General features: G+C 35.6%; 1 protein-coding gene across 8 annotated transcripts in view; it reads left to right on the forward strand.

Moving 5' to 3' along the window:
* The window catches only part of LOC105190868 (diacylglycerol kinase theta), a 37,030-nt gene that overhangs the window by 20,269 nt on the left and 3,323 nt on the right, over positions 1-13,438 (forward strand). For 6 of the 8 annotated variants that reach the window (XM_025301104.1, XM_025301098.1, XM_025301108.1 and 3 more), the window contains 9 exons: positions 3,464-3,607; positions 4,890-5,018; positions 5,104-5,238; positions 7,295-7,412; positions 7,512-7,699; positions 7,807-8,019; positions 8,110-8,244; positions 8,322-8,496; positions 12,900-13,225. In XM_025301104.1, coding sequence (XP_025156889.1) covers positions 3,464-3,607; positions 4,890-5,018; positions 5,104-5,238; positions 7,295-7,412; positions 7,512-7,699; positions 7,807-8,019; positions 8,110-8,244; positions 8,322-8,496; positions 12,900-13,225 — 1,563 coding nt within the window. The remainder of the gene's footprint in view (positions 1-3,463; positions 3,608-4,889; positions 5,019-5,103; positions 5,239-7,294; positions 7,413-7,511; positions 7,700-7,806; positions 8,020-8,109; positions 8,245-8,321; positions 8,497-12,899; positions 13,226-13,438) is intronic. The other 2 variants (XM_011153858.3, XM_011153861.3) reach the window with 1 other exon arrangement.

Consider the following 13,438-nt stretch of genomic DNA (forward strand, 5'->3'; position numbering starts at 1 on the left):
CAACTTTTGTCTTAAGTATTTTTCGATTTAACGCAGTGTTTCTGAGATACTTGAGTGAGTCCTTTAAAATGGGACACCCTGTATATATATATATATATTTCTAATCGTCTTATGTCCGATTTATATCTTGTCTTAGCACCTTTCTTATTAGCCTGGATTTACAACAAAAAAAATAACGGAAAGTAACGAAATAAAATATCGTTACTTTCAAGTAACGGTAACGGTAACGAGTTACTTTTAAAAAGTAACTTTCCATCCCTGTATTGAGGTTATATAATTTGGTTTCATAATTGTAATATTGTGTTATATATCTGTTACATTGTTTTATTATAAGCTGGAGATAACATTATAATAATAATATAACAGTAATGTAACACGTTATATAACAGTAATTACGTTCATATTACATTGATATTATATAACACAATTATTCATGCAATCCATTAAAAGCTGCAAATGCTTTTTATTGCGAATAAGGGTGTATTCCGATAGAGAAAGAAATAGCAAAGTGGAATAGTAACAAATAAAAGAAATGGTAGGAGACTAATCAATCAGAAATTCCGTTCCGCTTTTTTGTGGATGCTTTGTTGTATAGTTTTATGTATTTCTGTATTTTTAATGCCTTCATCGCGTTTAAGCAGACTATATTGCCTATTTATATTGACGTTTATAATGTATGCTGATATGTATTGGGTGAGTGCAAAAGTTCGTGCGGAACTTTTGTGAGTAAAAGTCACACAGTGATTAGGCAAACAAAAATCTTTATTCAATCAATGATATATTCTCCATCGTTTTCTATAATCTTTTCCCAACGTTCTGGCAGCATACGGATGCCTCGATCATAAAAATTGCGCGGTTTAGATTCGAAGAACGAAGAGACGCCGTTTTTTAAGGTCTCCAAAGAGTCAAAGTTTTTTCCATTTAAATAATTTTGCAATGACCGGAACAAGTGATAGTCAGATGGTGCGATATCAGGAGAATACGGTGGATGCGTTAAGACATCCCATTTCAGGCTCTTCAGTTTGCGCAGCGTCTTTTTCGAAACGTGTGGTCTGGCGTTGTCGTGATAAAAGACGACTCCCTTGCGATTTGACAAAATCGGACGTTTCTCTTTTATTTCTCGATTCAGATTGGTTAATTGGCGACAGTACTTGTCCGAATCAATCGTTTCGCCAGCGGGGAGAAGCTCGAAATAGATTATGCCCTTGCAATCCCACCAAACAGAGAGCATCACCTTCATCGGGTGCAAACTGGCCTTTGGCGTTGCGTCACCATGCTCACCTGATTGTTTCCATGTCCGTTTGCGCTGAACATTGTTGTAGAGGACCCATTTCTCATCGCCCGTCACTAGTCGATCCAAAAACGACTCGTTATTGAGTCGCCCGAGTAAAGAAACGGCTGCAGAAATTCGCTTGATTTTGTTCTTCTCGGTCAGCAAATGGGGCACCCATATATCGAGCTTCAAATCGAATCCCATCTTTTTTAAACGCCGAAAAGCGGTTGATCGGTCAACGTTTAGTGCTGTAGCAACTTCTTCTGTTGAAATTCGCGGATTATTGAGCACTAAAGTACGCAAAACATCGTCATCAATGTCAGAAGGTCGACCAGAGCGTGGCTCGTCTTCAAGGTTAAATTCTCCGCGCCGAAATTTAGCAAACCATTTTTCCACAGTTCGTTTAGCTGGTGCTTCATCCTGAATGTTTTTTACGGCTGCGGCAACGTTTATTCCCTTTCGAAACTCGTAAAGCATAACATGCCGTAAATGCATCTTATCGATACTCATTTTTAAAGTGATATTTCTCGAAGCAGTTTGTATGAAAACAAATGATTTTTTTTTTAATAACAGCTGAAGACGTCACCTTTCCAACGTTATATAATATGTAGATGGAAGTATTAATGACAACACTTTACGACGCTTATAACTCCATCTATTGAAACTCCGCACGAACTTTTGCACTCACCCAATATATCCCCACTAAAACGTACATTGAATCCACGTGGAACGCACGTTGTATTCACGTGGAATCTACAAAACCACATGGATTTCACATGGATACAATGTTTCCGTTTTCGTGGGGATATCCACACTAAACTATTTAAACATTTAAGAACGCTTGTATATTATACAAAACTCATTATACAAAACAGAGAAAAATTTCTTTAGGTTTAATATTCTTACTTGTTTGATTTTGAGTTGTTTCATTAAAATATTATATTTTTATATCATTTTTAAAAATAAAAACTCTATTTCATTGAAAAAAACCATGTTGATGAAAAACAGGATTTGAAATAATAATTTTCAAGTGTTTTTTACATTTAGTAATAAAAATTTTTTATTTAGACTCCTTTGAATTTGTTTCAAACTATTTTTTTGTGGGTTAATCATTATAATACTCCATTGTCAATAATTTTGAAACATAGCCTATACTGATATTTGTCGCACATCGAATGTTGTTGCGTTGTTTTAATTTTTGAAAAGAAAGGTTATAATGTTCTGTGAATATTGTAAGAATATATTATACTAAATACAAGTTACAAGAACATCGTCGGAGTCATTAGAATAACTGCGTGCCACTCGATTGTTAGGTTAAGCAGAGCCTAGCGCGGTCAACATATGGATGGTGTGACCGCTTGGAATTCGAAGCTATTGACAGACGCAAGACACGAGAAAATTAGTAGTAACTTTTTTATATTACAGTTATATAACAGCTATATAACATTTTAGTAACATGTAATATTTCTGTTATATAACTGCAACTTTTTATATGAGTGAGAAGTTACAACTAACACGTATATGCTTGTAACGTACACGTTATATTACATATTACATTTCATTACATTACGACAATGTAACTGTTATGTAACTGTGTTTACTGGGTACACAATAACTCTCATTGTCGAATGACCAAAAATGTATATAAATTTGTCTGTTGTATAGTTTTCTCTTATGCAAAATTAAGGAAATTTAAAACCTGTAATTGTATGAGCTTTTCATATAAACAACGTTAAAGAACTATATCTGTTATTTCAATTATATATTTTGTTCATGATTACAAATCCCCAATGGCTTTTGTGGCTGGTCGCTCCTCTTGCGATTAATCGCTACTCTCAATGTGCTTTTAATAGGCATAACTTACTTTTATAGATTCAATATTTATGTTACGGAGCTTTGTAATTAGATGGATACTGGAATTTACAATATAATGTATTTTGTTCAGTATAAGAGAATTATAAACACAAAGCTGACAAAACTTGGAAAACTTTGGAAGGTTTTTGACACGGTAAAAAGCAAACGTCTGACGCAATTAAGTAAATTATAGACATTGAACACAATACATAACAAAGCGTTACGAAAATATTGACAAAGAAGCGAAATCTTTATGGAGTTCTCACACACAAGTTATCGTGGCCGTTCAGCTATGTTTGGCTCGTTAAAATATTCGGTCTTTGCTTCTATGTGAAGATAACATCGGAGAGCAATTCGATTTCGCTGAGAGTGAACAAATTGGGGCTGCAGGCCGCCTAGCCGAAGCTTTGAGGCGTCTTTCGCTAGTTTTGCCACGTAGCTGCCATGGAAATTGTCATGCTTCCCCTCCCTATGTTCGAGGTATCTAGAATATTATCACCGTCATTCATTTGTGTGAACGTATTCGATTCTGATAATATATGAAATATATATACTACATACATACGTACTTACATACATACATACCGATTGTACAAAACTCAAAGTGAATTGGAATATGTCGTAGTGATCATTGCGCTGTTGTTACCTCTGCGTACAACTATTCACTCAACATACACGACCATTACCAAGAGAGCTACGTCAAAAGACACAGCCGTGTTTATTTATGGATTTTTTCTTCTTTTTTCTTGATTTTGCGTGAAGCTATGCGAGTATATTCAGCAGCTGGCTTTTATCATATTTTCGATACTAATATCGAGCAACATTCTACATTCTAGTTCCGGCGACTCCGACAGCAATACGATGCTATTTACATGAACTGAATTCAGGAAGTAGGATAAAGATGACATGTGTCAAAAGTACAGTAGATATCGTCACATTGCCTATCGGATGTGTAATAAACTGTCACACATTGCGACATGCATTTATATACATATACATATATATATCTCATATATATATATATATATAATGGTGCACCAGTTTTTTTGTTTATGGATGTTATTTTGTTATACTGTTTACGTTTTAGCATGTATGTATGTCTCGCTTCTCGCTGCATGCACTGTCATTCAGCCCACTGGATGCTATGAGATTCCATGATGCTTATCACACTCTACTATGCAGTGAAATGAAGTTCAAGAACACTACTGACTAATTCTCCCTATCGTGTGTGTGTTCTACAAACCCATCGTAAATAATCGATGGTAAGAGATGTGATTTATTCTTGAATGATAAACAGACTCGTTACCGGATGTTGTTGTTCGTAAATTATTCTTGAGTATAGACTCGTTGCTTTCTCTCTCGAGTAACTTACGAATCTCCTTCTTCGACACTTGTGCGCAAAATTTGCGATGCATTCGTTGTCATATTAACAAGGAAAAAACCGGTAAAACATAATGATAAATGGTTATGATGGCTTACACACGGAATTGCTGATTAGAAGGTAAAATCATTGTAAAAGTTGTATCGAATGTCATGTTATTCATGATACTAGAAATGCTTCTCGATAGATACCATTAATGTTATCTGAGTAATGGCTGCAGAAGAAAAGGAAAACATTTTTTTATCGCACATTTTAATCTAGAGATGCGCTCGACGGAAGAAGATCTATTACGTTTAGATTTTACGGTTTACCCTCTTTCCGTTGTCTACCTTATGTTTCGATGGTGTTGTAACGTGCGAAGTGACCTTCATCTGTTCACAGCGCGGAGCATATCAGAAGAATTCAGTAGCGATACGAGATGTCGTGATAACGGAGAACCGGCACAATGTGCGCACAGCCGTGATCCGCGTTCTCCCAAGGAGAAGGACGATAAAGAAAGAGGTGACGAAGGTACTTCATACGCAACTTCCGATTAATGGTCGCGAAGATTTTTTTCTTTCCTTAACATGAGAACATTATTATTGCTGTTACACAGAGATGATTAAGGTGTACGATGGCAACAATTCTCTGAGGCGACGGATATTTCAGGTGATCTCGGTGCCGAGACAAGCTACAACAGAGGAGGTTCTCACATCGGCATTACACGCCTTTCACATTACTAAAGATCCCAGTACGTGAGATATTTTGTAATATATTAACATAGTAGGCATGTACAAGATGTCCGGGATCTTTTCGGAAACGAAAAATTGTGAAGACTAATGTTAGGAAATAATAAATGAAATAACTGGTTTGAGAGTTGCGTACATCAACATAAAGAATATTAATTCTTTATATATTAATGACAATTTGAGAATATAAAAATATTATAAATATGATTGTCAAATGTTAGACAATTCATATAAATTGATATTAACAAATCAAAGAAAAATTTTTATTGTCAAATTTATTTATTGTATTATTTATTGTAAAATACGAAGAAATTTGCAACAGAAAAAAAGTGTTAATAAATGCACAGAAATTGAAAACAATAATTTATTTTAAAAAAATAATAGCATACACTCAGTGTGTTGATGTCAGGAAAATAATAGTAAGATATTAGCAAACTTGAAGAAAATTGGTGGTAGAAATACAGAAGACGGCTTGGGCACACGCTGAGGAAATATATGCGGGAACACAGGAAAAGTTTTCGGTAAAAACATAAGAACTAGCAAACAGGAAAATAGAAGAAAAGCCCTGGCAGGGACTAAGGAACTAGGAATCAGGAACACAGAAGAAGGCTTCAACAGGAAACACAGGAATCAAAAGGCAGGAACACAGGAGTAGACGTTGGTAGGAACTCAGGAACTAGGAACCAGGAACTAAGAACTCAGGAGAAGGCTTCAACAGAAACACAGGAATCAGAGGACAGAAACACAGAAGTAGATGTTGGTAAAAATTCAGGAACCAGGAACTCAGGAGAAGGCTTCAACAGGGACACAGGAATTAGAAGACAGGAACAGGAGTAGACATCGGCAGGAACTCAGGAGCCAGTAACACAGGAGAAGACTTCGGTAAGATCTTAGGGAACAGGCGGCAGGAACCTAGGAGAAGACCTCGGTAAGATCTCAGGAAACTCAGGCGGCAAGAATGCAGGAGAAGAGCTTTGAAGACGTCTGGATCCTTCAGAAGTTGAAGACTAAATGAAGAGATCGTTTTTAGGAAGATGATCATGAATTCGCTCGTTAATATAAATATTTTGTTGTCAAGGAGTCAAGAACAAACGATGGTTAGAAAAGATTGACTCTGTAGAGTTGTCCTTTCTATATGATAGATCTTTAAAATTTTGGCACTGTTGCCGGTGATGAAGAGCTTTGAGCTCGAGGAGTCGTGGACTCGAATATTTCGATGGGCTTGCTATGAATTTAAGCCGAGGTTGAGCACTGAATTCGAATGAACTGCAAGGTTTTGCTTTGTTCGCAAGGACCGAGGTTGAGCGCTGAGCTCGAATGAACCGCAAGGGTTCAGTTTTGGTTGCAAGGACCGAGATTGAGCAGAGCATGAAGAGTTTAAGACTCACGCTGAAAATAAAAATTATTATATTGAAGGATATAGGTTAGTTTAGAATTAGATGTCTCATTTTCTTTCAATAACTAATCAGATTAAACTGAGAAAAAAGTCGTGTACCATTTTGCAAAAATCGCAATAATTATTAAACCATTAATGATTAAAAATAACCATATGTAGAGGCTCTTTTAATCAACAATTTGAAAATTTGCTTATTTGCAAAATAGTAAACGACTTTTTTGTTCAGAATAACCTAATTTACAATTATATGACAGCTATTGTGTTTAGTGATAGATATGAGTAGGTTGACTCCTGAATCTTGAACTTGTCGTTAGGCACAATAGTCGTTATATAATTATAGATTAGGTAATTCTGAACAAAAGAGCCGTTTACCATTTTATGAATAAATATTCAAATTTTCAAGTTATCAATTAAAAAGACTGGATGCGGTTATTTTATATTTATTTAATAACTTAATAACTATTGCGATTTTTGCAAAATGGTATTTGACTTTTGTTCTCAGTTTGGTATAATTAATCTTCGCAATTTTTCGTTTCCAAAAGATCCCGGACACCTTGTATATATATATGCAAATTTTGTCTGATAAATTCGCCAGAAACATCGATCTAATGAATTTCTGTCTTTCTCTTTCGCTTTTCTTCTTCCCCGTCAACGAAATTTAGACAATTTTTACTTAACTGACCTGTATGCCACCGACGAAACCGAGTTGTGCGATCCAACGCCTGTTTTAAATTTAAATCGCAAAGAAGGCAAACGTCCGGCTGTGTTCTTACGATTTAAGTAAGTTTACTTTTTAAATGGTGATTTTGGTGCGTATACATTGCATACTTGAAGTAAGAGAATTTTAATAATAAACATGCAATTTCTACGTGATTTCAGAAATAATAACAGCGGGGAAGTGCGAGTTTACCCTGATAAATTGCAAGTGTCAGAGTCTTTCTGCACAATACCTGTCACTGAAAAGACTACTGTCGCGGATTTGATAAACGAGGCGCTGGAAAGGTTCGGTTTGCAAAATTTTAATTGTGACGAATACAGATGCAGCGAGATTCTGTTGGATCGTGGTGGTAGGTCTCACTTTGTTCAGCTTGGCATGATTAACGCGCACTCGAATGTTCGCCGAAATCTTAGTCTGCGCGTTGTACGCGAGATTAAATCAGATCTCGATATTTAGTGACGGAGAGAGTTTTGTCCTGGGACGAGAAACCTTGGGAGATTGTCAAGCAACTGGGAAAGGATTCCATCAGACAAATGGAGCTGATGCGCTTTTACATTCAATTAAAACAAGATCCACATGGACCTAATCTGGCTCTGTTCATAGGCAACTTGCCGCCCAATCTTTCTGAAAGAAGCTACGAGAATATGTTAATAGAATTTTTAGGGAAAGGTTAGTGGTGAATCTGAAACAACTAGACGCACACATCATCTACAGAATCGAAAATAAGCCCTCACACATGGAACTTTCTCGATTGTTTAGAAAATAAATTCTCATCAATTGGTCCAATTTATTACGAATTTGGTTCTATGGTCATCATATACGAAGATTCTAATAAGGCGGTTAGAGCATTATACACGTTGCGGGAATCGAAACACGAGGACAAGCATCTTCTAGGTATGATTTACATTTTAATGTATTTCTTTGAAATTACGTCGATACACATGTATATCGTACGTATTTTCTTCTGCTAGTAATGCTTTTACCGAATGTCGAACCGAGTATGGTGCCATCGGGCGTTCAACCATTGCTCATATTCGTAAACTTAAAATCTGGCGGTTGTCAAGGACCTCAACTACTTTCTAGTTTTCGTAAACTCTTAAATCCTTATCAGGTGTTTGATCTTGAAAATGGTGGACCTTTACCCGGGTGAGTAAAATATGTATATTTTAGATATCCAGCAAGCACAAATATATAACAATTATATTGTCGTGATTTAACGTAATAAGACATGTAAGTTATAAGCAACATACATGTCAGTTGTAATTTCCCAGACATTTTACGAAATAACGTAAATGTAACATATCTATTAAAATGTTACCCATTTCCAATTATAAGTATAGAATTGTGTACGTTTGTTAGAAACGATTAGTCAAATATCATTTAATTTGTAGAAATGTTTCCAGAATTGCAACGACAATTTTATATAAAAAATGATATATGTTTAGCGTAATTACTTGCAAATTTGTTATGCCGGCGGGATAGTAGTCAGAGAGAGGGAGAGAGGGAGAGAGAGAGAGAAAGAGAGGGGGGAGAGAGAGAGAGAGAGAGAGAGAGAGAGAGAGAGAGAAAGAGAGAGAGGAAGGAAGGAGAGGGTGAGGGAGAGGGGGGAGAGAGAGAGAGATTGATTGATTGATTTGCCTTTATTAGCTTTCTCGGCTATTTGCATACATTTAATAGTATAACTTAATATAATAGCTAACTTAATAATAACTTACATCTAATATATATACTTTGAATTTCCTTTTATAATGCTCTACTTCTTATTTCTAAAGGTAATTCATTATACATCTTTATTCCTGTGTAGAACAAGCTTTTTTGTGCAGTGCTAGTCCGAACTTGGTATGACTCTTCTATTTATTCACAATATATTGGATCTGGGAAAAAGTTCGTGGCGTTCTTTTAGTAAAATTCAACTGGTTTTCTTATAGTGCGAAAATGAATTTATTTAAACCAAATATGCTCCATTATTATCGACAGTGTTTCGCCATTTTTCGGGTAGAGCCATGATGCCATCGTGAAGAACTTCTGTGGTTTCTGGTTGAAAAACTGAATCAAGTGGTTTTCACAGACTTCTTTTGAAACCAGCTTAATTCCATTGAGAGAATTCTGCAGAGATCGGAACAAGTGATAGTCAGAGGGTGCTATGTCTGGATTATACGGTGGATGCATCAAAACTTCCCAATCAAGCTCTCGCAATTTTTGACGGGTCATCAAAGAAGTGTGTGGTCGGGCATTGTCATGATGGAAGACAACACCTTTCCTATTATTCAATTCGGGCCGTTTTCTTTCAATTGCCTGGCGTAATCTCTCTAGTTGTCTACAGTAGAGTTGAGAATCAATGGTTTGATCAACTGGAAGTAGCTCATGGTGGATGATTCCCTTCCAGTCCCATCACACACACAGCATCACCTTTTTCTGGCTTCGCGTCCTGGCTTCACTCTTGTGACGGCTCACCATCCCTTATCCACGATCTTTTACGCTTCCGATTGTCGTACGTGATCCATTCTTCATTACCGGTTATGACATGTTTCAGAAATGGCTCGATTTCATTGCGTTTCAGCAGCGCATCGCAGATGTTAATTCGGTCTATCATGTTCTTCGCGCTCAACTCATGAGGAACCCATATATCGAGCTTCTTTTTGTAGCCAGCTTTGTGTAAATGGTTCCAAACAGTTTTGTGGTCAATGCCTAGTTCCATACCAATATTGACACTGCTGATATGCTTATCTTGCTGGACTTTTTCAAGAATTTCATTAGCTTTTTTAGTGATTGAACGACCAGAGCGTGACTCATCTTTCACATCAAAATTACCAGAACGAAAGCGAGCGAACCATTTCCGCGCAGCAGATTTTGATAAAGTACCTTCACCGTACACAGCACAAGTTTTTTCACAAGCCTGCGCAGCGTTCTTCCCTTTGTTGTAATAATATTGCAAAACGTAGCACAGTTTTTTATTACTTTTCTCCATTTTCAAACGCAAACAACTTTCCAACCATTGCACCAATTTCGATGTTTATACACTCAAAGTAACGTTCGAAGTGTCACCTTTCCAACGAGCGTTTAGTGGTGTCGCTACGATCTGTGTTTCCTGAGTTATTTGCAATTGACGCTATCTATCGGGAAAAACGCCACGAACTTTTCCCCAGACCCAATATTTTCCATAGAAAAACTGCGTTTTCTGCGGAGCGATGTTGACACGTCTGACTTCTCGAGAGAGAGCGAGAAAGAGGGGCGAGAGAGAGGGAGAGAGCGAGAGAGAGAGAGAGAGAGGCACAGGATTGATTTCAGATGATTAAATTCCGTGAACTATAAAGCTTGAGTTGTTGAATTGCTAATTTATTAAACAAATAACTAAAACACAGGATCCACTTCACAATAATTCACGCGTGCTCGGTTTACGACTATCACATTAACGCGTATGTCAAATCGCCTGATCCATTAAATAGCAAGCAGAGCGGTATAATGAGACGATGAAACTATGAGAAGCGTCTGGTGTCCATGCAAATGCATCAGCAACCAACTCGGGCTTAAAATTAGCCATTAGGCAAAGTCGCGCGGAATTGTCAAGAATCGACATAAAAACATAACACCTAGGATCAGTTAATAACTAGACAGCCAGTCGACAATTTGTCTCAGCTTTAGTTTTCTGTTTATAAACTAACTGATTCCTTGCCTGAATAGTAGAGATGTGCGAACTATTCGAATTCGAATCGAATTGAATCGAATCGAATTATATTAGATTCGATTCGAATCCGAATCCCTATGATTCGAATCCGAATAATTCAAATAGGAATCAAATACATTATCATTTGCGTGCATCAGCTACAAAACGGGCTATCTGGGCCTGTATGTTTGAACCCTTAACTTGTAATTAACTTAACTTATAATTAATAACTTAATTATAAATTACTTTAATTATTTAAATATATATTTTACTTTAAGATGATATTACAATATCAATATTCCCTTTCATATTAAAATCTTCCATCATTATTTGCATGTTTAATAGTCATGTTGAATTTTTTTATGATACGATTCGATTTCATTCGATTCGATTCGAATTCGAGTGAAATTTCATAGATTCGATTCGATTCGAAATCGGATTTAAAAAATGAGATTCGATTCGATTCGATTCGACGTAAAAATTCTTGATTCGCACATCTCTACTGAATAGTAATAATATATAATTATCTTGCTGTTCTAAATTAATCATTTGTTACAATGTATTCATCTCTATCACCATAAACGATATTTTAGGAGAAATATATTAATATATATGCAGGATCTCCCATTTTAAATGAGTCATGCAACAATCTCGAAAAATATGAAAAATACTAAGAAACGTTTCAGACAAAAGTTGTATAGTTTCAAAGGGGAAATTAAACAACTATATCATTTTGTTTACAGATAACGCCATTTTCGAGATATTTGCTAATTATTACTTTTCTTAAATGGAAATCTCAATTTTTTATTATATCATCTTTTTCTACTAATTAATTTGAACAATTTTTGTCTGAAACATTTTCTTACTTGTCTAATATTTTTTTAGATATTTTGAGATATTTGAAAAAAATTTGATAATTTTTTCAACATTTAACTTACGGTATCTCGCTAACTATTTGTTGAAGGAAAAAATAATACTAGACTTTTTTATCCTATTTAGTCACAAGAATATATTGTTACAATAATGGCCTAATTTTTGTTAACTTATCGATCTTTGGAAATAAAATCATCAAATTAACAAAAATCAGGGCTATTGTAACAATATATTCTTGAGGCCAAGTAGAGTAGAAAAAGTCTAGTACCACTTTTTCTTCCGATACAGTTAGCGAGATATCAGTTAAATATAAAAATAAAAAGTTAAATATAAAAAGTTACTAAATTTCCATAAAAATCTAAAAAAATATTAGACAAATAAGACAATTTCAAATAAGTGTTATAATTAATTAATAGATAAATATGATATAATAAAAAATTTGGGTTTCCATTTAAGAAAAATAATGATCTATGAATGTCTCGAAAATGGCACCATCCGTGAATAAAATGATATAGTTTGTTCTAAAATTATACAACTTTTGTCTGAAAAGTTTTCTAATATCTTTCGTATTTTTCGACATTTTTTACTTCGTTCATTTAAAATGAGACACCTTGTGTTTTACACACAAAAACTAAAGCCACCTAATGGACCATGCGACATTTGTACATGAAAAATATTACATGACGTACAAATGACGTAAACACTATATTCATTTTATAACGTATTGTGTTTAAACTATATTGACGTTATTCTGCCAGTTAACTCGCAAATAACAAAATAATATATCCGTTTTAGAACACAGTTATGTCGTAAACATGCAAAATCGATCATGTTACTTCAACATAAGCAATATAAGCATTCTAACGTTATACGTTTTATTTCATATTACATAGCAATTATATTCTGTGTTTGCTGGATCCGATGATAGATTGTATGTCTCGAGACGTGATACAATCACGAGAGCAAGTTGGAGAAAGACAAAGAAAGAGAAATACATTCCTTTGCGTTGCAGACTTTACGTTTTTCGGCATATAAAGGATTACAAGATACTGGTCTGTGGTGGAGATGGAACGATAGGTTGGGTGTTACAGTGTTTAGACAATGTTGGTCAGGATAGCGAGTGTTCTTCTCCCGCATGCGCTATCGTGCCCCTGGGAACAGGGAACGATCTCGCACGTACACTATGTTGGGGTTCGGGTTACACCGGAGACGAGGACCCGCTAGATTTATTGCGTGACGTTATCGATGCAGAAGAAATAAGATTGGACAGGTGGACTGTGGTTTATCACCCGCAAGAGACAGACGTAGGCACTGCTCAAGCAGTCGCTAATGCAGCTGGTGAGAGATGTGATTCTAACGTTTCATTTCAGGATTTCATTATCGAGATTACAGAACGGTATTTATAGTCCAATCATATATTTAAGATCATCTTAAGTTCTGTAGTTAATAAAATGGCTGTTACATCTGAGAGTGCGAACTTAAGGCGATCCCAAGTACAAGATCGGATTATGAACACCGTCGACAAATATGATCGTATTTCTCGATGAAGAA

The sequence above is a fragment of the Harpegnathos saltator genome, unplaced genomic scaffold (genome assembly GCF_003227715.2).
Source record: "Harpegnathos saltator strain DR-91 unplaced genomic scaffold, Hsal_v8.6 scaffold111, whole genome shotgun sequence".
Lineage (NCBI taxonomy): Eukaryota > Metazoa > Arthropoda > Insecta > Hymenoptera > Formicidae > Harpegnathos > Harpegnathos saltator.